At 46.1% G+C, this 21,965-nt stretch overlaps 4 protein-coding genes across 4 annotated transcripts; 1 reads left to right on the forward strand and 3 right to left on the reverse strand.

Moving 5' to 3' along the window:
• Positions 1–7,301: 7,301 nt before the first annotated feature.
• On the reverse strand, positions 7,302–7,515 carry PHALS_08154 (uncharacterized protein; the record flags this gene model as incomplete). The annotated part of the gene is made up of 2 exons (XM_024723451.1): positions 7,302–7,379; positions 7,426–7,515. The coding sequence occupies 2 exons, from the start codon at positions 7,513–7,515 to the stop codon at positions 7,302–7,304; spliced, it is 168 nt and encodes a 55-aa protein (XP_024574426.1).
• Positions 7,516–8,380: 865 nt separating this feature from the next.
• Positions 8,381–9,100, reverse strand: PHALS_08155 (hypothetical protein L917_02827; the record flags this gene model as incomplete). The annotated part of the gene is made up of 1 exon (XM_024723452.1): positions 8,381–9,100. The coding sequence occupies one exon, from the start codon at positions 9,098–9,100 to the stop codon at positions 8,381–8,383; it is 720 nt and encodes a 239-aa protein (XP_024574427.1).
• A 559-nt stretch (positions 9,101–9,659) lies between these two features.
• On the forward strand, positions 9,660–9,949 carry PHALS_15284 (uncharacterized protein). Its single transcript, XM_024723453.2, has one exon. The coding sequence runs from the start codon at positions 9,748–9,750 to the stop codon at positions 9,928–9,930; it is 183 nt and encodes a 60-aa protein (XP_024574428.1). The 5' UTR covers positions 9,660–9,747; the 3' UTR covers positions 9,931–9,949.
• A 1-nt stretch (position 9,950) lies between these two features.
• On the reverse strand, positions 9,951–10,799 carry PHALS_08156 (3-like protein; the record flags this gene model as incomplete). Its single annotated transcript, XM_024723454.1, has 1 exon — positions 9,951–10,799. The coding sequence occupies one exon, from the start codon at positions 10,797–10,799 to the stop codon at positions 9,951–9,953; it is 849 nt and encodes a 282-aa protein (XP_024574429.1).
• Between the last annotated feature and the right edge of the window lie 11,166 nt (positions 10,800–21,965).

Consider the following 21,965-nt stretch of genomic DNA (forward strand, 5'->3'; position numbering starts at 1 on the left):
CTTCAAAAACTCTCTTTCATGCAAAGCATGACGCAAGACTGGTGTCAGAGAGTAAAGCACCCATATCAGCGTCGACGTTTTGTGTCAGATAGGCTAACGGCAAATGACGAATCGTGCATGTATATATCAAACTCAATGCAGCCACTATTCCGACAAAAGCTGCATTTCTTGAAAGGATGTGCTGCAAAACAGCATGGCCGGTTGTATCTTGTTTGGAGCTATGAACCAGGTTGATGGATATCATCAATTGCTTTTCAAAAACAATCAACTTCTTTGCGATGCGCTGGTTATGCCACAGGGACCGTCAAACGCGCCAGCGACGCTCAATATTCTGGTGATGCAGCTGTTCAAACCTCAACAAGACTGGGTAAAAATAGACTCGTCCATAATACACAGAGCACGGTTAACTCGATGTGGAGAACCACATTCAATACACGCGACAAGCGCTCAAGTGATGTCATACTGTGGGAATCAAGGCCTAAGGGCAAATCCCACAAGAATAAATGCTATTGTAGCTTGACCAGCGTCTCTAACTACATAATTTTCAAAAGGTGGCTTGGCCCGGCCAACTACTTGCACAAATGTAGCATAAATTATACTGACACAGACAGCACCACCTCTCATCAATCTTTTTTTTGAGACTGTCGAATTGTAATGAGGTGTGGCAGAACAGGCGGCCTTCAAACAGTGAAAAAGCCACGGGCAGCCCCATTTTGGCTCGTACAAATCAACATCGGTCAATTCATGTCATTAATGACACTTCAGCCTTTCTGAAAGACTGTGCTTTATTTCAAGTAGATAACTGAGCGCGTGATCGCGTTCTGCCGGCTTACACTTACTATAAAAATACTTTATTCGTAACTAGAAGTTACTTGCAGCAAGTCGTACCCTAGTCAGGTTCAAAGTGCACCTGGTTGACCCCAAGCCGTTTTCTTCTGTACAGATCATAACGTCTCCACCAAATCTCTCCCGAAGAATGGCAACATGTGTTTCTTTTGTAACTATATGGGAAGGCATCAATTATGTCATTATAATGTGGGAGCAAATGCGCTTTTGCGTCACCCAGTTTATTGTTTGTTGCTTATCATAATAGAATCGTCTCCATTTGACAAGGCGATACGTCCAGGCTGAACGCAACATATGTTGCACTGCTAGGATCTTTGGAAAGGAAGGAGTCTGAGACTCAGATGATGTTTTATCAAAGCACCCGTTCGCATACCTGCCCCATTCCTTATCCCGTGGTTTGTTTTATTGCAGCACTGATCTGCATGAGTACGATGAGATCCTTACATACAGAATATCAACCAAGGCACATGATACCTTTTTGAGTGATAGCCTCGGTATTGTAGACTTTAAAATCTTTTGAGCACGACGGCGTATCTCGCTACTATCCTCAACAATGTGACCCATGAAATTATAATCAAACTGCTCCTAAACAATGTGTTCCGCCAACGGTAGCCATTGTGTCAGAGAGACACGTCTGCGCTATACAGCAAAATTTTGGTGACTTTTTTGTTCGAAGTGCTGACTTTTTTGTTCGAAGTGCTCCGTACCAGACATGGTACATCAACCGCTAACAATTTGCAGGCAAACGGTCAGTCAAAATCCAAAAGTGAACTGGTATCTTTTACTCATATACATTAATACAAACGTGTCAAATGCAATACGGTATAATTGTTCAAAGTTTTAACTCTTCTCGATGAGAATGGTGTCGTCCACTACCACGTGAAACGCCTTGTGGGTCGACGTCGTCGACGGGGTTTTTCAATGTCTTGTGAAGTGGCGGAGATACCATACACTCACCCCTGTGAGAAACCACCGAGCTCGCGGGAGCGTTATGGATTGTTTCATAAGTCGCAGGGCGACGATGCGTAGGAAGTCGGCGTTGCACCTTGAGCTTGGGAAAGTTAAATATAAGATGAATTACAACGCGCACGTCCACTTCCTTGTGTTTTCGCTGTAAGATGGACAGCGAGTGAAGTGTCTAGTACCGCTGCACGCACCGCATAAAGAGCTCCTCATCATCTGCAGCGGTTTCGCCAGAGTCGAGCACCACAGGAATAGTCCGCATTGTGGGTACAGGAGCGCCGCCTTTTTAAGCTCGAAGTTGAGCGCTGTACCGATCCATTGAGCTTTCTTGTGGTACCAAAACGCGAGCTCAAAGAGATTTCCGCTGATCAAGTTCAGCTTGTGTTGTGGCTGGGGGCACGACTAAGTAGATGGCGGCGTCAGCGGGACCCGATAATTAACAAGCCCGTTTACGTAGAACGGTGTATAGCTGATACACGAATGCACTGCACTGTTTGAGAGCAAATTTATCGAGTGGCAACATAACGCAATAGCGCTTCGGCTTCTCAGCGCAAACGCGGCGAAAAACATCTTCAACGACGCGATTTGCGGGGTCACTCTGACCATCAGTCTGCGGAAGGTCCGCTGTTGTCATAGTCAACTGGGTGCCCAGCACCCTGAAGATTGTAGAGCAAAACTTCCCAGCGAAGCTTGGGTCCCTATTATTGACAATCGACCCCAGGGGTCCATGTTGTCAGAAGACACGATTGACAGATAGCGTGGCCGTACTCACACCGTCGATGATGTCCGGTATCAGCACAGACCACCACACCCGTGTTGACCGCCGAGTCATTCGGCAGGCCAAACACAAACTCCATACTCATTGACTGTCAATACTCGGAGGGTACCGGTAAGCTGGCCAGCGGCGCCGACGCATTCAGAAGGGATTCACCTTCTGCAACGTCTTTCACGTGCGCATATATGTGCTCGTGCATTTGGACAGCTTGGGGTACCAATAGTGGCAACTCACCGAACTGTACGTCTTCTCACGACCGAGATGATCACTGCGTGGGGTGTCGTGGGGGCTCATAGAAGATACTGTATTTCAAATCCTCATCGCGGAGAACCATAATTTGTGGCGTGTCCGTTGAATCGGTGCTATAATACAGCAACCCGTTATTCAACGAATATCGGTTTAGCCGTGCGCGCAATCGCGCCTTGTTCATATTTGCAAACCCCTTGCTCCCAAGAGCCTGTAGCAAGGGTTTGCAAAAACGGACAAGAAATTGTGTAGCACACATATATCACCCGCGAATGCGGCGCGGATTGAATTCGTCGCTGACGACGTCACCGTCGTGAGATGAGCAAGCTCATAATCCGGTCTGCGTAACAACGCATCAGCCAAAGCATTCTGATTTTCTGGCTTATACTTTATCTTCAAGTTATATTCTCTAAAGAAGGAGAGACACCTATCGTGCGAGTCGCAGTGCGTAATGTCACATGATCTATGTGGATCTCGAACGGCTTTGTGCCTAGCAGGTGCACCCTGAACTCGACAAGTGCATACTTTATCTCATGTAATCCCCTGTCGCGGACTGGGTAGTTCTTCACTGCAGCCTTTAGCTGGAGAGAGTCGAACGCGATCACCCGATCTTGCCCCTCAGCGTCTGCATGCAGCAGTGCACAGCCGATGGCAAAGTCCGAAGCGTCACAGACGACACTAAAAGGACGATCGGTGTCTGGCAACTTCAGTACTAGTGCATGAAGGAGGCTGCCTTTAACCCTGTCAAAAGACTCTCGATGCTTGGTGTCCCACCACCATTCCTTATCTTTCTTGATGAGATTAGGCAATGGCCGTGCCATTTAGCATAACCTGCGCTATACTTGTGCAAGTAGTTGGCGAGGCCAAGCCATTTGCGCACGTCCTTTTGGCTCTTTGGAATGAGGATCACTAAAATGAGCTTTCTTCGGGACCGAAGATGCACTTGTCGGCATTAGCATACAGCTTGTTCGTGCGCATGCACTCGAGCACCTCTCTCAGAAGGATGATGCGGTTTTTCCCATCTGCCCTCCCGTGCCCCGCACGACTGTGGACGAAGGTGTCGTCAACGCATGTCAGTGCATACGCCCTATGGAGCCTACGTAATTGCGTCACAAGAAGATTACATGCTGCTGGTACATCTGACAGTCCTTGGGGCATCACCAGCCACTCCCAGAGTATCCAGATTTGAGTACTTACCGCTGTCAGCGGAATATTACTCGCTCTCATGAGCACTTGGTTATACCCATCGACCAAGTCGAGTGCGCTGTCCTTTGTACAGCCAGCCATATTGTTCTGGGGAACATCTTTGCGAGGAATAGACGACTGTGTCGGAATGGTGGCAACGTTTAGCTTATTGTAAGCTTGAACGCTACGCCATTTGCTGTTCGACTTTCGGACACAAAACTTAAGTGTCGAATGGGGAGACTTGCTCTAACGCACCATTCAAGCGTCGTGCTTTGTACGGAAAAAGGCGTCAGTGACGTCACACTGCTCTTTGAGCAGGGCCATTGGCGTGTTACGCAGTATTTGGTGCCAAGAACCAGGTCAATCTCATGACGCACATCACGGTCCGGGGTAATATCGACGTCGGGTCATTGGGGACGACGTCTGGAACACCTTTACCAAAGGATAGTACGGGTCCGAGGGATCCTTCTTGACCAACGATACACTTCGCGCGTTCAGCACCCTCTTAGTGTCCTCCAGGATAGCTTCATCCAGAAGCGACGACGAATTGATCTCCTCGTTTGGTCTTATAATGACCACCTCGGCTAATTGCCTGTCTTCAAGGCACCGCTAAATTTTTGAAGAACATCTCATCCAGCTCAAGAAGAGCATCCACCGCGGGAATAGCGTCGTGGGTGACGTAACCGTCGTCTCTCCCGTCATATCGTTGACAAGGGTATATAGCCGTACGCTACGTCTACGAACCTGGGTCAGGGTCGACTCCCTGCGTCTTGTAGATAACATGCGGCATCGCCGTTGTCTCTCCACAGAGGATTTACGTCTTATCAAGACCAGTGGGAACACGCACTCGGCGTCATCCAGTGTCCCCACTCCCTGCTCCATCGGAGCCTTGATGTTATTAACAACATCCGACTATGAGCTGCTATTTCTGCGGTCGTCGTTTTAGGAATTAGTGCCACTCCACGCGCATCAAAAGAGCCTTGCCCAATATGCCTCGGACCTTGTCTGACCATGCCACTCATGGCATGCAGCTACTGCTTCGTAACGTGAGCAGTGCTCAGTGGGTTACGTTCCACTCCATGTTCATTACAAGGGCCTCGCCCTTGATGCCTCGGCCCTTGGCTGACCATGCCACTCTTGGCATGCAGCGACCGCTCCAATATTTGAGCAGCGCACAGTGGGTTACGTGCCACACCACATTCAGCTCTCGAGTCACTCTTGGGACTCCTGGCCAATTCGGATACTCCGATATCCAGCGCATTAACCTTCCCGATCCAGTGCCCGCGACAATAGCGCTTCCATTTCTTGGCAAAGGTGGATTCATGACGCACCAAAGCTCCGCCAGGGGCCGTGAGCGTAGTGCCCACAGTCTTCGACCTCCAATCAATCCATGAATCATGGTGTATCAACCATGCCATACCAAGCATAAGGCCATACCTTGCATCCAAGTCTAAGAGTAAGCAGCGTCCCACGTTATCAAAGTCAAAAACTTGAAACCGAGGTCCACAGGGACCCTCGACACAGTGACACAAGTCCCCGTCGCTAAGCAAACAGTGTCGGTGTCACTTAACCGTGCCTTCAGCGCCTCGGCATACTGCTGATTTCCTTCGATCGTGGAGTGTCTAGCATAATTGTCCGAGCCCCCAGAATTGATAAAATCCCCATGGCTTCTCAAAGCTCTTCACGGTCGCCTTTAAAACCAGCAAGCCCGGCTTGCATACACGTTCCGTGTTCAAGTGCATGGAGCTACAGAGCTTTTAGGGGCTAGACCCTGCTGGCCTCCACCTCTTTGAGGCACAACCCTTTCCTAGTAGGGCGCCCCGCGCCTACTAGATTTCCTCGTTCCCCCGCGACAAACAATACCAGTTAGAAGCGGAACTTCGGTTTGACGAACCTTTACGCGCCTTGCCCAGGGGACAATTAGTCTGAAAGTGACGTGTCTCCAACGACAAAACACCGTCGGGTGTTTAGGGAGAAAGAGCCCGGAGCTCTCCCTCCTTGTTCTCAGCATAGCTGAGATCTATGTGCTCAGGCCCGCTCGACGAGCTCTGAGTGTGTGCATTTCAACCAATCGTGCCGACTTGAAGTTGAGTTCGGTATGCAATGCCACGTTCGCCGATTCTTAAGGAAGACGGATGCACACGGAAGACTTCCATTCTGGCCACGCCAGCGTGGAAGCCCTCCATAGAGACGGTTACTGCGACCGCCTCGGGGAGAGAAATTGTTGCCATTCCGGCAATGAGAGCTCTCAGCTGTTGGACAAAGTCCACTAACTCCTTCATGTCCTATCGGAACGCATGGAAACACAAACTCCCGCTATATGTCTGATTAGGCAGAGAGAACACTCGCAGAAGCTGACACTTCGGCTCCTTCCAGGAGGGGAACGCAGCTTCAACCGAAGCACCGCACGTTGATGCTCATTCTCGCGCTAGGCCCTCGAGCTTGGAGCTAGCTAGCGCAACGCGCTGTCGCTCATTTTGAAGCATGGCGAATGCCATAGCCATCTTCACCCCAGAGCAGGAAATTCCTCCATCCTTACCCTCGAAGGTCTGAACGCTCACCATGAGCGGCCTGGGTCCGATGGAATCATCTTTTGCCGATGGTGGCATCACAGAGGCAGTTGCCGCTGAGAGCTTCTGCTGTAAGTGCTATACCATAGCTTTTTATAACTTGAAAGATCTCTTGGCGTGCGCTTATGGCCTCGGGCCCGTGCGCAACGAGGTGCTCCATGTCCTCAGGGCCCAGCAGAACATCAGCTTTTAAAGCGTCCTGCATACCCTGGGTTGAATTTAAGAATTCCTCCATCCTCACAGACAATCAGTCGTCACGACTCAGGCGTAGTTTGACTACGAGTGCTACCAAGCGCAGCGGGGTTGCCGTAGATTTTTGCTTAGAGGAAGCTTAGCTAAGTTCACCGACCTTAAGTTCTTTCCAGAAGCAGTACAAGGGTAGCGGATCGCGATTCGCTACTTCTAAGTATCAAAGCCTGCCCAAGGCAAACGAACACTTCAGCTCAAAAACGAAGCTGTATTTAATATTTTTAGTTGTGGTAGAGCTGCCAATATCTGAAACACTATGTTTTCCGAACTAGTATAGTAATACCTAGTTAATACAGTAAACTTTAATTAATATAGTAATATGCATTACTACTGGATATCCTACTTCTTGTTACGGTGTAGCCACACCACTGTGTGATTACACCAACTTGTGTAATTTACTCCTATGTACGGTCGCACAATCTTGTACCCGCCCGTTTTATACAAGGGTACGTGTAACCCCGTTACATTCATGCACTGTGGAATGTATCTGGAGTAAAACACAGTCTTTGGTAAGGCTGAAGCACATGAAATGGCTGCTCCGGATCCTAAAGCGTCACACTCAGGGCTCAAATGAAGGTTTTGCGCGCCGACTTGACGTATGCCTCTTTTGCCGCGCTCGGCATCATCGGAATTCTTCTCAGATATTGATGAAAAGCCGTGATATGTTAGCAAGATTCGCATTATATTTGCGCGAATAGTTAGCCAAGCTAGGACTTGACAAAGCATTTGGTATAATCTAAATTTGAATAAACATCACTCATGAATCAGAAGAGCGAACAAGACCTACTAACTTTTAGGGTATATGGGATGAAACCTACGAACCAAATCTCTATGCATCTGTTAGCGTTGAGTCATTGAATCAAAGTTCTTTGTGAGCAGGTTACGGCAACCACGTTACACAACATCAAATTGTTGAACTTATTGTGCTAATTTTGGCGATGCATGTCATTTGCGATTTGACTTAAGCCAAAGCATCTCGAGCAACGGATCGTCAATCTATCCATTCGCAAGCAATGACGTCATCAATATTCGTTTCGGCTAGCAAAATTTGCTTGATAAGCAGCAGAATACTCAGGTCATAAGCGCAGAATATTTGAAAATTAACAAGTTGTCCAAAAGGGGGCCAGTAGCAATTGTATCAATCACAACACTGTACAATTGTAAACAATTACTCTCAGTCGATTGGAAGCATTACACTTGATATAAGTATGAATTTCATAAGTGCTGGGCTTTCGATATTACTGAAGATTGTGGAACTCCGAAAAAAAGGGATCTTAAGAAAAGAAAGGCAGCTATAAAATAGATACATTGTAGAATGCATGTCATACTGCACCGTCTGTCACCTATCGATACTAGAGGAACCTGTCGTTTTTGCTACTCGAAGATAAATTTGGGAGAGCCTAAAAACATGGAATATTTCGTCATTTTTTGATAAAATCTACATGCGGTGAGTACAATACATAAAATGTTCTGCCATAATGTCAAATGTGTCGTCAATGACAAAGTATATTTAACACACAAAATAGCTCGCGAAGTACAAACAAGGCTATTTTGCTGTTTCAGAAAGACCACCAGAATTACAAGAATCATTTACACGTTCGGGTAAGTTCGAGATCTTTGTTCCATAGAGAAGCGTCAGTACTATTTGAATGCATCCCAGTACAAACCCAACGACATTTGGTCCAAAAATGAACATATCATCGATTAAAGCGGCATAGACACCCCAGCAAACACTGTTGGCTACATTAACGACTCCCATTGTAAATGGCATTGACGATGCTGTTTTGGTCCGAAGTACCCTAGCGATGGTAGCCAGCGGTGATACATACATTCCGATAGTTGTGCCAATGGTAACGAAGCCCAGCGTTGTACTTACTGCCGCGCGAGACTGGCCCGTGTATCCGTTTAAGGCGAGAATGCAATAAACTGTCACGCTCATACAAACAGCAAATGATCCAATGAACGCACACAGAACGAAACGTTTTTCGATCGACCATCGATAAAAGAAAATATTAAAAACAAGTCCAGTAATGCATCCCAAAATCGATACCACAAAAAGCGGGAAGATATTGTTGATGACTAAAGCGTACATCATGACAGCGTAGCAATTTGTTAAAAGCAGGAGACATGGCATCACGGACATGTCACCAGTACTGTGGTTCTGATGCATGCGTCGGAAATCTGGAAGTAGTGATACTCGTACCATCAGAGCCGTAACAATAGTCAGCCATTTAAAGACGTTTACAGCAATCTCGGGGCTGTCCATTACAAGGGTAAGAAATTACGATCGCTTTGTTGGGTACGATGGCAGATTTGAGCCAACAGTGAACTGACGACGGCGGTTGAGATAAATATGGTCTGCAGAGTGAGAGTTAAAAGGATGATGGAACATGATTGTCTTGATCTTTCAAACTAGCAGGATGCTCAATTCTCTTCATTTCTCCAAATACATCATGGTTAAATCACTGAAGACATTTTTTTTGTACTCAACATGTATGAGTTTTTTTACCAATAGCAATTTTAGCCAATATCAGCCTGGTATTAATTTAAAAGTCGCAAATTTTCACATAAGAGAATAATCTCAAATTTACAGCAATTATATAATTGTTCCTAATTGAGTATGATGGCAATCACGAGACAAGCACGATACTAATTTGATGCGAGATCATGTGCACTTGTAAGTGATGCCCGCTATTATAGGTGGAGTTTCCTGTCGAGTTAAACTATTTACAAATACGACATATTCTTAAAGCAATTCTAAAATCAAATGCACTAAATATATCAAGCTGAACAATTTTATTAATTGAAGTTGTCAATGTCAGTGGGACAGTTATTTTCTTCATTTAATACCTTGTCAGGCCAACTTAGCTGTTCCGATGAGCCCGAAAGCTGATCGAATCTCGGATAATTCTGATGCAATGCAATGACGTAGAAAAAATAAATTGCAAGATTGACAAGAGGTGGTCAATAAAGATGCAAGTCTCTTCTGTAGAAAGACATAATTTTCTTCATTCACGCGAACGAAACCGGCTCATACAACCTGATTTGAAGTTTGTATATGAGCTTGGATCCCGGAGTACAGTAAAAGGTACGTAAGTCGTCGAATACACTCAATATCAATCATCGCTGCAGGTCGATTGACCCCACAACTTTGTCGTATCTGGAAGGGGGGAGCGCATTGCAGCATAACTTGGACTTGCATTCTGTGGTAATTTTTTTGAGCTGAAATGCATACTGTGGTCATAGTCGATAGGAAGCACCGCAACAGAGAGTGTAGACACATCAGCAGAGTTGTCTCCCTCTATCTTTAGCGTAGCACTTGGATAAATAAATGTAAGTACTAGTTGGATGAAGCCAAGCGTAAAACCACATATGTTTGGGATCAGGATGAAGGGATTGTACACCAAAATTGTGTAGAATATCCAACACACACTGTTGCAGACTACGACGACACCCATTGTGAATGGCATCGAGGAAGCGGTCTTGGTTCGAATAACGTTAATGATCGTAGCCATCGGTGATGCGTACATGAGAATTGTTGTTGTAGCAGATATATAGCCCATTGTCGTTTCAATGGCGTCATGAGTTTGACCCGTTTGACCCGACAGCGCGAGAACACTATAGATTGTCATGATCCCACAGACGACGAAAGATCCAATGAGGATTCTCATGGTTTCACGTTTGTAGTCCGTCCATCTGTAAAAGAAATAAGCCAAAATCGCTCCCGCGATGACACCAATGACAACCACAAATAGTAACGGGAAGATGTCGTTAATGGCATACGCGTAGAACATTACCACGTAACAGTTCGTGTAAAGAAGAACACACGGCATCACAGACATCTCGCCCGTGTTTCGGTTCTTGCGCCAACGATTAAAGTCTGGTAAGAGCGCAACACGGAGCATGAGAGTAGTAATTATAGTCAGCACCTTGGCCACCGTCACAGCAGTATCGTGTCCACTCATTGCGTCGGCTTGTGTATTCCAGAGCTACTTGAAAAATGGTAGACTACTTGGAACACTTTCGTCCGAACGCTTGCTGATTTCGATTCCGTGGCGATTTTTATCGAATCATCCCGATTACAGTGTCCACTCTTTCTATCAAGCTATGAGACAATCACTTGAAGCGACAAGACTACATAGAAGTGTGAACAATCAGTGATCTTTGTATATACGAAAGAGTGTGATTGCTTCCGGTCTGACAACATTTGAGAGAAGAACTCAATTATAAAGTGGCGCACCCTACAGAGGTAGTACAATAGTCTTGTGCACATGACTTATGGTTAGTGAAGATTTCAATGCATTGTCGACATTTCGACCTCTGTTGGGAAAAATACTACGCACTTTTTGGAAAGCTAAGGTCATAGGTAGACAATCAAGTGATTATGGAATGATTGCGAGCGCATGAATCGACTGGTTTCTACAAGTGGCCCTGTACAAACGTTTTTAATTACATCCTGACGAAGAAGAAAATCCTACTTAATTACACATGAATACATTGCTGACTCTGTCAAATGGTGTATCAAGTAACGTATCACTAGCATGAACTTACTCGTTGACTCTTCGCGTCCCCCTGAATTTCTAAGACATCGAGTTTATCACAAAATCCAACAACAACAAAATGTCAAGAAATGCTAAAATGATCGGAACTCACAACCTTTAACCTTGGTCTTTACCACATAACTATATTAAGACCGCACAGATGCATTTGAGAAATTACCAATAAGCCTTGAATGAGTCTAAAGAGCTGTGCAATCATAACTTCCTCGTCAAAATATAATTCTACTCTGATTTTAAAAGACATACATGCTTAATAGAGCTACCTGTTATTGCGTTTTCGTATCATCGTATTTTCTTTGTCTTAAAGTCCAAGATCTAGTATAAACTAGTCGATTGTGTCGATTCCTCGAAATTAAAAGTCCGACTTGATGCCCCTGCTAGACACACTCAATATGAACAAGCGAGTACATGGATGAACTTCAACATTGCGTCAGCAGGGCTAAAAAAGTGACCACACTCCGAATTTTTGATCTCACCTCTTGCCAGATCATTCTCAATCTAATGATTTCTGTGATTTTTTGCCGGAATATAAAGCTCTACGTACAAACGACGACAAACAAAACTTTGGCTTGCCCCAAAAAAGATAGATGGCGGTAGACGCCGCTCACCGCTCAAACATTCAGACAAAAAAGTCCGCCCTTTTCTGCAAATCACTCGGTACCACTTCAGCGGCTGCCCTCTTGAGCTTTGACGCAATACCTCAAAAGCTTCTGTCACTGGCACACACTATAGCAGAAGCGCTAAAATTTAGATTCTTGTAAAGACGGAGATATTCGAAAGAAGAGAATTCGATATGATAGCCATCCCTGGTTGCAATAATGCGGGCAGTGCGAATCTCGTCGAAATACAAGCTGAATGGATCTACTACTTGATCAATCTGCTTAAGTTCTTCAAGAATCTAACGACACAGCAGATTGATAGGGTCCCTTGTGGTAAGGTGAGCGATCATATGGAAATACCATTCCTTGTACTAGACCAGTTACATAATGGACGTGGTCGCAACGTTTTTTATCATGTGTCGCTCAATAGCTGGTCCGAATGAATCTACAAAACGAAACTCAACGATACTGCTTTATACCCCAGACGTGCTAGAATGTAGTCACTTCAGCTGATAGCCCAGCCCGAAGCAATAGTCGAACTGAGATGAGAACGTGACAAAAGCTCACATGTCGAGCGCGTTCCAAGCTGATCCCTTATATACCTCTGTTGACTCTTTTGTCACCATGTGGCGCTGATTCGTACATATGTTATGAGGAAATACTAGTAGCTCGCACGCCCGGGGGATAGACAAGCCTTTTGTCTAGAAATTCTCATCCATGCACTGTTTGTACAAACAAGAATCAAATCTCGAAGAGATACTTCGTTCTAGAACACCACGGTTTCAAACTTGACGACCTGGCTCTCATTTATGCAGTTTCAATTAGGCGGTTGCACATTACCGTAACTACAAAAATAAAGGGAGGATAAAAAAAAATGCCGCAACTTTTGCCATATATAAAAAAAATATCCCAACTTTTCAAAAAATAAAAAAATACCCAGCACGTAAATTATCACCGGGAGCCGTAATATTACACAACAGAAGATGTATTGTATTAGGAATGAATTAGCATAATTAAACAAAATACCCCAAAATAACAAAGTATACATATTAATGTATACTCATTAATATGCTATAACCATTCAGTTTACTATTAACCAAGTAAAGCTAAATTAAAGAATACGTGACTTCTAACCAGGTTCCACATTAGCTCAGATGGTAGAGCGCTTGCAAACCTAATGGGTAGGTAGTTTGTTGGTGTCTCATGTCCCATGTCCTGTGTCCCTTGTCCCTATGTCCTCATACCCATGTCCTGTGTTTTATGTCCCATGTTCTATGTTCGAATTTCTAACAACATTCGTTCTGTATGTACCTGTAGGTCACTTAGTGTTAGTATAACAATTGTGAAAAAACAGTCAAATATTGAACTCGACATTGTACGCAAAAAGTTTATGTATATTATGCAATATAAAGTAGATACTTAGTTCACGCTATTTGTCGTTACTACATCGATGTGATGCACAATGAATGCAAGGAAAGAATATGTAAGCGTACTGGATGCATAACATCAGCACTTTAGTCTCTCTGTTTCACTTGACACTTGCCTTTGTTGTGACCACTTTCGCCACATTTGCTGCATTTGTACACTTTGGGGAGGGCATTGTAGACTGAATGGTTATAGCATATTAATGTATACTTTGTTAATGTGGGGAATTTTGGTAAATTATGCTAATTCATTCCTAATACAATACATCTTCTGTTGTGTAATATTACGGCTCCCCGGTGATAATTTACGTACTGGTATTTTTTTTAATTGAAAAGTTGGGATATTTTTTTATATATGGCAAAAGTTGCGGCATTTTTTTTATTCTCCCTAAAATAAAAGACAAATGTTTGGTTCTAAAGCAATTGTAAAAAAGCATTTTTAGCATTATTTTATATGTACATCTAATGTGTCCTACCAATTACTTGTACTTTGCACAGAAAAGTTCAATCAAGCAATTCGCGCTAATATCGCACAGCGGTAAAAGTACATACATTTAGTATATGCGGCTAACAACTTACGTCCACCACATACTTCTCCTTTCTTTTCACCATCTTCATTTTCTTGTGCTTTCTATTTATTATAAGTGTAATGTGAATTTCGTGCAGTTAAATCGTAATGAATATTTGGCTAGTTCCATATGTGTAAGCTTTAACTACACAGTATTACAACCCTTGCACCGTTCAATTTCAATTAACAAGCTGCACACCACACTGAGGCACTGATTTCGTCGTGTAAAGACATTGGGCAAAAGCAGCCGCTCCCAGAGAAATCAAGTCGTCTGAAGCTCACTTTCCTCTCTCTGTACTATGCCTACCTCCGAGCTTATTTGCACCGAGAGTCCGATTCCTAAAAAATAGCCTTACGAGCACAGCCAAAAGTGCGGTCATCATAACCTACACGTTAAAAGAGATATTTTACTGAGAATGACAATGTGTTCTTCGATGAAATCGGTCCCAGTGACTCTTCAACTCCCGATGAGCCGCCTCCGCCCTCAATTGGAAGACACATCCTTGCGATTATCGCGCTCACTACTTCACTACGCCAACCCTCCGCTAGACAAGACTCGAGTTTCGTGCTCTTTTTCTTCGGTGGGAAGTGTTTCGACATTTCACCGTCGAACTCACAACAATGTTCAGCGTTAACAACGAGTTGTACCTGGCTTAAGGTACTCAGCTTGGATACTGCAAGCGTAAGAGTTACGCTGACTCTTACCCAAATCCTCACGCCTTGTTTACAGTTCTAAACCGTCAGAAATCGCTATACGCGATAATTCGGATCTCCCACATGTATCTACATCTGAGCTTTACGTTCACGCAAGATCGTGACGAGCGCGAGAGGGTTGCTCCGCCGGCTCTGTTTCAGCTCATTGGCGGTCATAATCAAGGTCAACAGTCTGTATTTGGAGCAGAAGCGTGGGGAAAAGCCGTACTCTCCACAAAACAAATGTACCTAGGCCACTGTGAAATGAATAAAGTCTGATGAGTATCAAGCTTAGTTTGCGCACTGACCAGGGAGATCACGCCGTCTCACTCTCGTAGAGGTTTTATAAACTAGATGTTTTGAAACGAAGCATTTGTCTAGAAGGTCGTCTTATGCTTGACTTTGTACAGTACAAAATATGACGCGGACGTCGATGTAACAACCAATTTCGGCGGGTTTCTGCATTTTACAACTCATTTGTGTCCATAAGACAGCTGCGGCAGCTGCCAACCAAGGTGCACGTCCACGACAACGTCAGCAACCACCGACTAGTGGGGAGCGCGCAGTGACGGACTTCCCTGCCTTTTCTCCAAGGGAGATGAATACCGATAATGGTCGTAAGTGGCCACGGCACCAAAACAATCTTTCTGATGTGGAATCTTAAATTTATTTCTAGAGTTTATCTATTTCGCTTCACTCGGTACTGGAAACAGCACGTGTTTATCCGTCGGTTTACCTAACGCTCGACGTCATGTGTTTTATCCCTTGCTCACCGAGCAGTGCCTGCGTAAAAGAAATCATCATCTGTTGCCTTTTGTGAGGTTGTGGCAGCACGTTAATCTCTCAGAAAGTCTCAGTGTGCGTATTATAGTGACATCATCCATAAATTAGATATTTTTTTACTTTACCAATACGCTGCCTGGCAAGGCACACACAACGGTTTGGAGCCACGTCACTGTGTTTGGAGCAGATGGAAGCCTAGCTACAGTGGGTAGTGGAGACACTGATCCTCTGTATATTAGATCATCATATCCGACCGGCTCGTTAAAGCAGAGTCAGGGTATGGCTTCAGCCGAACACGAGACGTGTTTGCATTCCTTTGAAATAAGAAGATAAGCAATCACTTCCTTTCGCTTTCACCGTGACTTGTTTAATGTGGAGAGCATTTGCCCCGCTATATAGAGAAAGTCGTGAGTGTTTTGTCTATCCCTTGCATTAACGTGTTACGTCAAACTATCTGGTCTGGCTTTCTGCGGGAGTGTCACATATTAGGCGCGTGACGCCCTTTCTTATCGGGAATATATGCTGATATTGCTGCAAAGTGTAGCCGGGCTGTAATCAGCAAGTAAATTAGAATGGACAGCTCGTTCATCACTAGAAAAATTTGCTTTGACGCCCGAATTTTTATCAATACATTGATCACAGGCAAAGCATGTTTGCGAGACACTTTGTCGAGGATCAGCTTGGTTGTATCTTCACCGGTTACGTTATTGCTGAGAGCAGCAAGATGAGATTGCTCAGACGGTCGATCAAGATCACGATACACTTATTACCGGACAAGTCTTTTGAAAGAAAGAAAATGTGGTCAATACTGATGGACTGTCAGCACTCTACCCAAACTGGCAGTATGGCCAAAGGTGCCAACGCATCCTATTGACACAATTTGAACGCGCGCATACATGGGCTTTCTATATTATACACGATGATCCAGCAACACGTAGGCTGCATGTCTCACTCCCGAAATTGGCCACTTAGAGGTGTATAATGCTCCTTGTGCAGTATTCTGCATTTAGGGATTCCGCAGTGCGGCACCACCATATGTTGATGGTCATGTGAGTCAGTGCTGTATTGCTGCAACGTGTGGGATAAGGCATTGTAGGGGCGTATAATCGCACGCTTTCATATAGCAAGATCTGAGTCCTTAAACACATTAGTTTCCAAAGCTTTTAGCAGCCCAAACACATGCTGCATTTGACCCTAAACATACGCATCGTCTTATTATTTCGCGAGGAGACCATTTATGTAAATTTGAAAGTTTATAGTTGGAGCGACAAAAAGCGTATTCACAATCACATTAAGCCGACCCGGCTAGACCTTGCCTCAAACGAAGTCAAATCGTGACCAACAAATTAATGGCTATCATCATGAAAAGCGGTGAGATGTTTTTGAAGGTTTGTTTGCCCGCGAAGCAAGAAGCGGTTAAGGTACAGAATTGATATTAAGAAGGCGTCGACTTTCTAAGTCAAAGGCCATCAGCAATCTGTAAATTGGGCATACTTATAATATTCTTGTGGCATCCACGATTTCGGTGCAAACGCTGAATTCTAAATTTAATAAAATGCAAATAACATCACCGGTTGCACTTAAATTACTGCACTCGACCTTGTTGCTTGTTTTCATTCACTGCTGATGAGAAACAGAGGTATCCATATCTCTGCGGTCATAACTCAGGACGACATACTCTGGGAGTGGCTAGTCATGCCACACGGAATGTCTAACGCACCAGCGGTGTTCAGTCATTTTTTTCTTCTGCTGTTCAGGCCGTATTGCGGCTTTGTACCACCTTATCTTGACAATAATCGTCCATAGTCGTGCAGAGAACAAAATGTCAGATGTGGAAACCACATTGAACACTTGTGAGCAGTGCTCAAGTGTATGCGCCTTTTGGATTCCGCCCCGGTGCCAACGCTTCCGCGTTCATTTGCACCGGATCGCGGTACGGCTTAAGCAAGCCCATATAAAACCTCGGGTGGGTGCGCATCCCTCTCGAAAGGTTCAGCGAAGACGCAAGACTTCGCTTGGTCAGATTCGTCTTAAAAATAGCAGAAACTGCATATGTAGGAAGTTTAGCATGAAGCAAAACCAGGTCTTCGACCTCAATGCTTTCAACATCTCTTCTCCCTTTTCCGTCTGCATTTTCCTTCTGCATGTCTTAGCTTTCAGCCATCGCATCGCGAACGTGTCAAAAGACACTCAGGCTAGTAACCAAGACGTCTCTGATTTCTGTTCACACAGTGAGGGGGCTGACATCAGCTAGCAGTTAGGCTATTCCTCCCCCATCAAGCCCTGAGCCATGGGATATCAGCGTCAGCGGGACGCTAGGATTATAAAATCCGCTCACGTAGAACGGCGTATGGTCGGTAGGTGAATGCACTGCATTGTTCAGAGCTATCTCCTCGAGTGACAACATAGTGCTTCAGCGTCTCAGCGTGAACGCTGTAAAGAACATCGTCAACGACGCGATCCACGCGCTCTGTCTGACCATCAGTCTGCGGATGGTCCGCTGTTGACATACTCAGCTGGTTCCCCAGCACCGAGCTCCTTGCGCCGCTGGAAACGGAGGTTGGTGCACTCCGTGCTCAGCACCAGTTGCTGGTTCAGCTTCTGGATAGCCGAACGCCCTCGAAGTTACAATCTTTAAAGAATGAGAGCCACTTGGCCAAATCTGTGCTAGAGGTGAGGCGATTGAGTCGCAGTGCGTAAAGAAGAATGATTAGTGTAGATTACAAAAGACTTTGAGCCAAGCAGGTGCACCCTGAGTTTGACAAGTGCATACTTTATCGCAGGTAAATTCTTGTTGTGGACTGGGTAGTTCCTCTCTGCAGTTTTAAGCTGGCGAGAGTCAAACGCAATCACTCGATCTCGCCCCCCGACGTCTGCTTGCAGCAGTGCACAGTCAACGGCAATTTTCGAAGCGTCTCAGACGACACTAAGAGTACGATTGGGGCTTGGCAACGCCAGTATTGGTGCATGAAGAAGCCTGTATCTGAAACTGTCAGAAGCCTTTGCTGCTTGGTGTCCCAACACCATTCCTTAACCTTCTTAAAGAGATTAGACAATGGCCGCGCCATTTCCGCAGAATTTGCACTACACTTGTGCAGGTAGTTAGCGAGGCCAAGCCAATTGCGCAAGTCCTTTTAGTTTTTTGGACCTGGCCAGTCCATAATGACCTTAACTTTGGTGGCATTCGCTCGAGGCCACGCTTCCCTATGATGCACCCCTAAAAAGGGAATTTTCGCGCCGAAGATGCTCTTATCGACATTAGCATACAGCTTATTCGTTTGCATGCACTCGAACACCGCTCTTTGATGAACGGTGTGGTTTTCCTCATCTATCATTCCGTACTTTGCACGACTGTGGACTGAGATGTCGTCAGAGTATGTATGTGCATACAATGGAGCCTGAACAACTGCGTCACAGAAAGATTAATTTTAGTGGTGCATTTGACAGCCCATGAGGCATCACCAGCCAAAAAGCATCCCGCCCGGAGTGCTCACCGCTGTTTTTGGAATATCACTCGCTCTCATGAACAATTGGTAATACCCATAAACCAAGTCGAGTGCGCCGGACTTTGTACAGCCAACCATATTGTCTGAAGAACATCCTTTCAAGGAATTGGCGTCTGTGCCGGAATGGTGGCACCCATAAGCTTATAAAAAACGTGGGCGATACGCCACTTGCCGTTCGGCTTCCGGACACTAAACGTTAGTGTTAAATTGGAAGACTTGCTTTCACGCATCATTCCTGCCACGTGCTTTGCATGAATAAAGGCGTCAATGACGTCGCACTGCCATTCGGGAATGGACTGTTGGTGAAACGGGATTACACGTACCCTGGTAACAGGGGTGGTGTCACACGAGATGGGCATGGTGTGACTGCACCCAAATAAGAATACGGTATGTGGCTGGGTAGCCAGTAGTTATGCATGTATTTAGATGTTTTTAGGAGAATCTACATATTTAAAATTAGGCGGCTTTGCCGCAGATAAAAATATATAAATACATTTTTGGATTTAAACAGAGGAGATAATAAGCCTTGGATTGAGGCAATAATTACTCTTGAAGTAAGCGGATTGCGATCCGCTAAACTCTTACTTGCTCTAAGTATAGAACGAATGGTCGGTGACCTAAGTTTTGCTTCATCAAAGCGTAAAGCTACGGCAGCATCGCTGCACTGAATAACACTTGTAATCAATCTACACCTGAGTCGTTTAGACTGATCCTCTGTGAGGATGGATCAATTTTCCTCTTTGCCCCAGGGCATGCAGGATGGGCTTAACAAGCTGATGTCCTTGCTTGGTCCTGAGGCGTGCAACACCTTGCAGAACAGGGCCCCGAGGCAATTGGTGCGTGTCTAGAGGCGTTTTCAAGCTACGAAAACACGCTGCCAGAGCACCTGCACCAGAAGATATCTGTATCATTTGAGTCTATAACGCCACCGTCAGTGACGGATGATTCTCCGCGCCCTAAGCCGCTCAAGGTGAGCCTTAAGATCTTCGAGGGAAGGATGGAGAGAATCTCCTGCTCTGAGCGAGAGAGGTTGAGATGGCCATCGGTCCGCCATGCTCCAGACCGAGCAACAGCGCGTGGCGCTAGCCATCTCAAAACTCGGTGATCGAGCGCAAGAATGGACACCGTCGTGCGGCACTTCGGTCGAAGCTGCGTTTCCCTCATGGGTGGAGTTAAATTTGCAGCTCTCACGAGTGTTCTCGCCGTCAGGCATATCGCGTGTGATCGCGTTTCCTTGCCGCCAGACAGGGCAAGAAGGAATTGGTGGACTCTGTCCAGAGATGCGCACTCTCATGGCCGGGATGGCAGCAGATCCCCTCCCAGAGGCTGTCACAGTGACCATCTTTATGGAAGGCCTCCACACTGGCGTGGCCAGAATGGAAGTCTTCCGTGTGCATCAGTTTTTGGTTAAAAAGGCGTTGAATGTGGCATTGAATACCGAGTCGGCACGACTTGGTAGGACTGCACACTCCAACAGCTCGTCGAGCGAGCCTATGCCCATGGATCTCAGCTATGCTGAGGACGAAGAAGCAGAACTCCGAGCTGTCGGGCAGCACACAAACGCACGACGGTGTTTTGTTTGTGGAGACACCCGTCATCTTTAAACGGTTGTCCCCTGCGCAAAGCGCGTAGGGTTTCTTCGAACCATCGCCCCATTTCCAACCAGTCTGGTTAGTCGCGGGGAAACGACACCACCCAGTAGGAGCGGGGCGACGTACTGGGGAGGAACTGAGCTCTGTTGAGCCTTAGGGAAGCATACGTCAACAGGGCCCAGCTTCGTAGAGCCCCGTGCTCTTGAACACGGAGCATGTATGTAAGCCGTGCTTGCTGGTCGTGGAGGCGACCTTAAAGGGCTTTGAGAAGTCATGGAAGATCTTCATCGATTCCGGGGCGTCGGGCAATTATGCTCGATGCTCCACGATGGAAGGAAGTCAGCTGTAAATGCTAAGGCGCTGAAAGCGCGGTTGAGTGATGTCGTCACTGTTCGCCTAGCGACGAAGACGCGTGTCACGGTCCCGACGTTTCCCTGCGGACACCGAAGTCAAGTTCCTTGACATTGATAGCGTGGAATGCTGTTTAGTCTGAGACTTAGATGCAAGGTATGACCTCATCCTTGGAATGGCATGGATGGAACACGATGACCCATGGATTGATTGGAGGTCAAAGACCTTGGGCGCTAAGCGCACGTCTCCTGGTGGAGCTTCGGCGAATCATGAGCCCACCTCTGATAGGAGACAAAAGCGCAATTGGCGAGAGCACAAGACCGAGACAGTCAACGTGCTGGACATTGGAATGTCCGAGCTGGTAGACACCAACGGTGAATCGGACAGGAGATCCAAGCGTGGATCGCGGGATGATCGTGGAGTGGCACGTAACCCACCGTGCGCTGCTCGCGTTGCGAAGCAGTCGGTGCATGTCATTAATGGCGTGATCAAACAGAGTCCGAGGCATCATGTGCACGGCCCTTCAGGCGTGTGGAGTGGCACGTTATCCACTGATCGAAGACTGCGGGGTTAGCAGCTTTTCGTTAAATGTTGTAGATATCATTGGAGCTCCAAAGGAGCGGACAGTGAGGGTGACGCCGGACGACGCGGAATGCGTGTTAACGCTGGTCTCACCGAGACATAGAACCTCTGTACAGTGGCGACGGCGAGGCAGTATGCTGGCTGCAAGACATTGGGCGTCGACCCTGAACCAGGGTGTGTCTACCGTAGACGATGGCGCAGAGTTATACATCCTCGTCAACGGTATGACGGGGAAGAAGATGGCGACGTCCGCCTCGAGGCTATGCCTGTGGTATATGCTCTTCTTGGGCTGGACGAGATCTCCCTTGAAGAGTTTGACACTTGAAGGCAGGCGATTTGGTCGAAGTGGTCATTGTACGACCGGACGAGGACTCGTCATCGCTTCTGCATGAAGCTGTCTTGAAGGACACCACGAGAGTGCTGAACGCACGAAGTGAATCGTCGATCCTACGGAATCCCTTGGATCCGTACTAT

This window comes from Plasmopara halstedii, assembly GCF_900000015.1.
Source record: "Plasmopara halstedii genome assembly, contig: Scaffold_322, whole genome shotgun sequence".
Classification (NCBI taxonomy): domain Eukaryota; phylum Oomycota; class Peronosporomycetes; order Peronosporales; family Peronosporaceae; genus Plasmopara; species Plasmopara halstedii.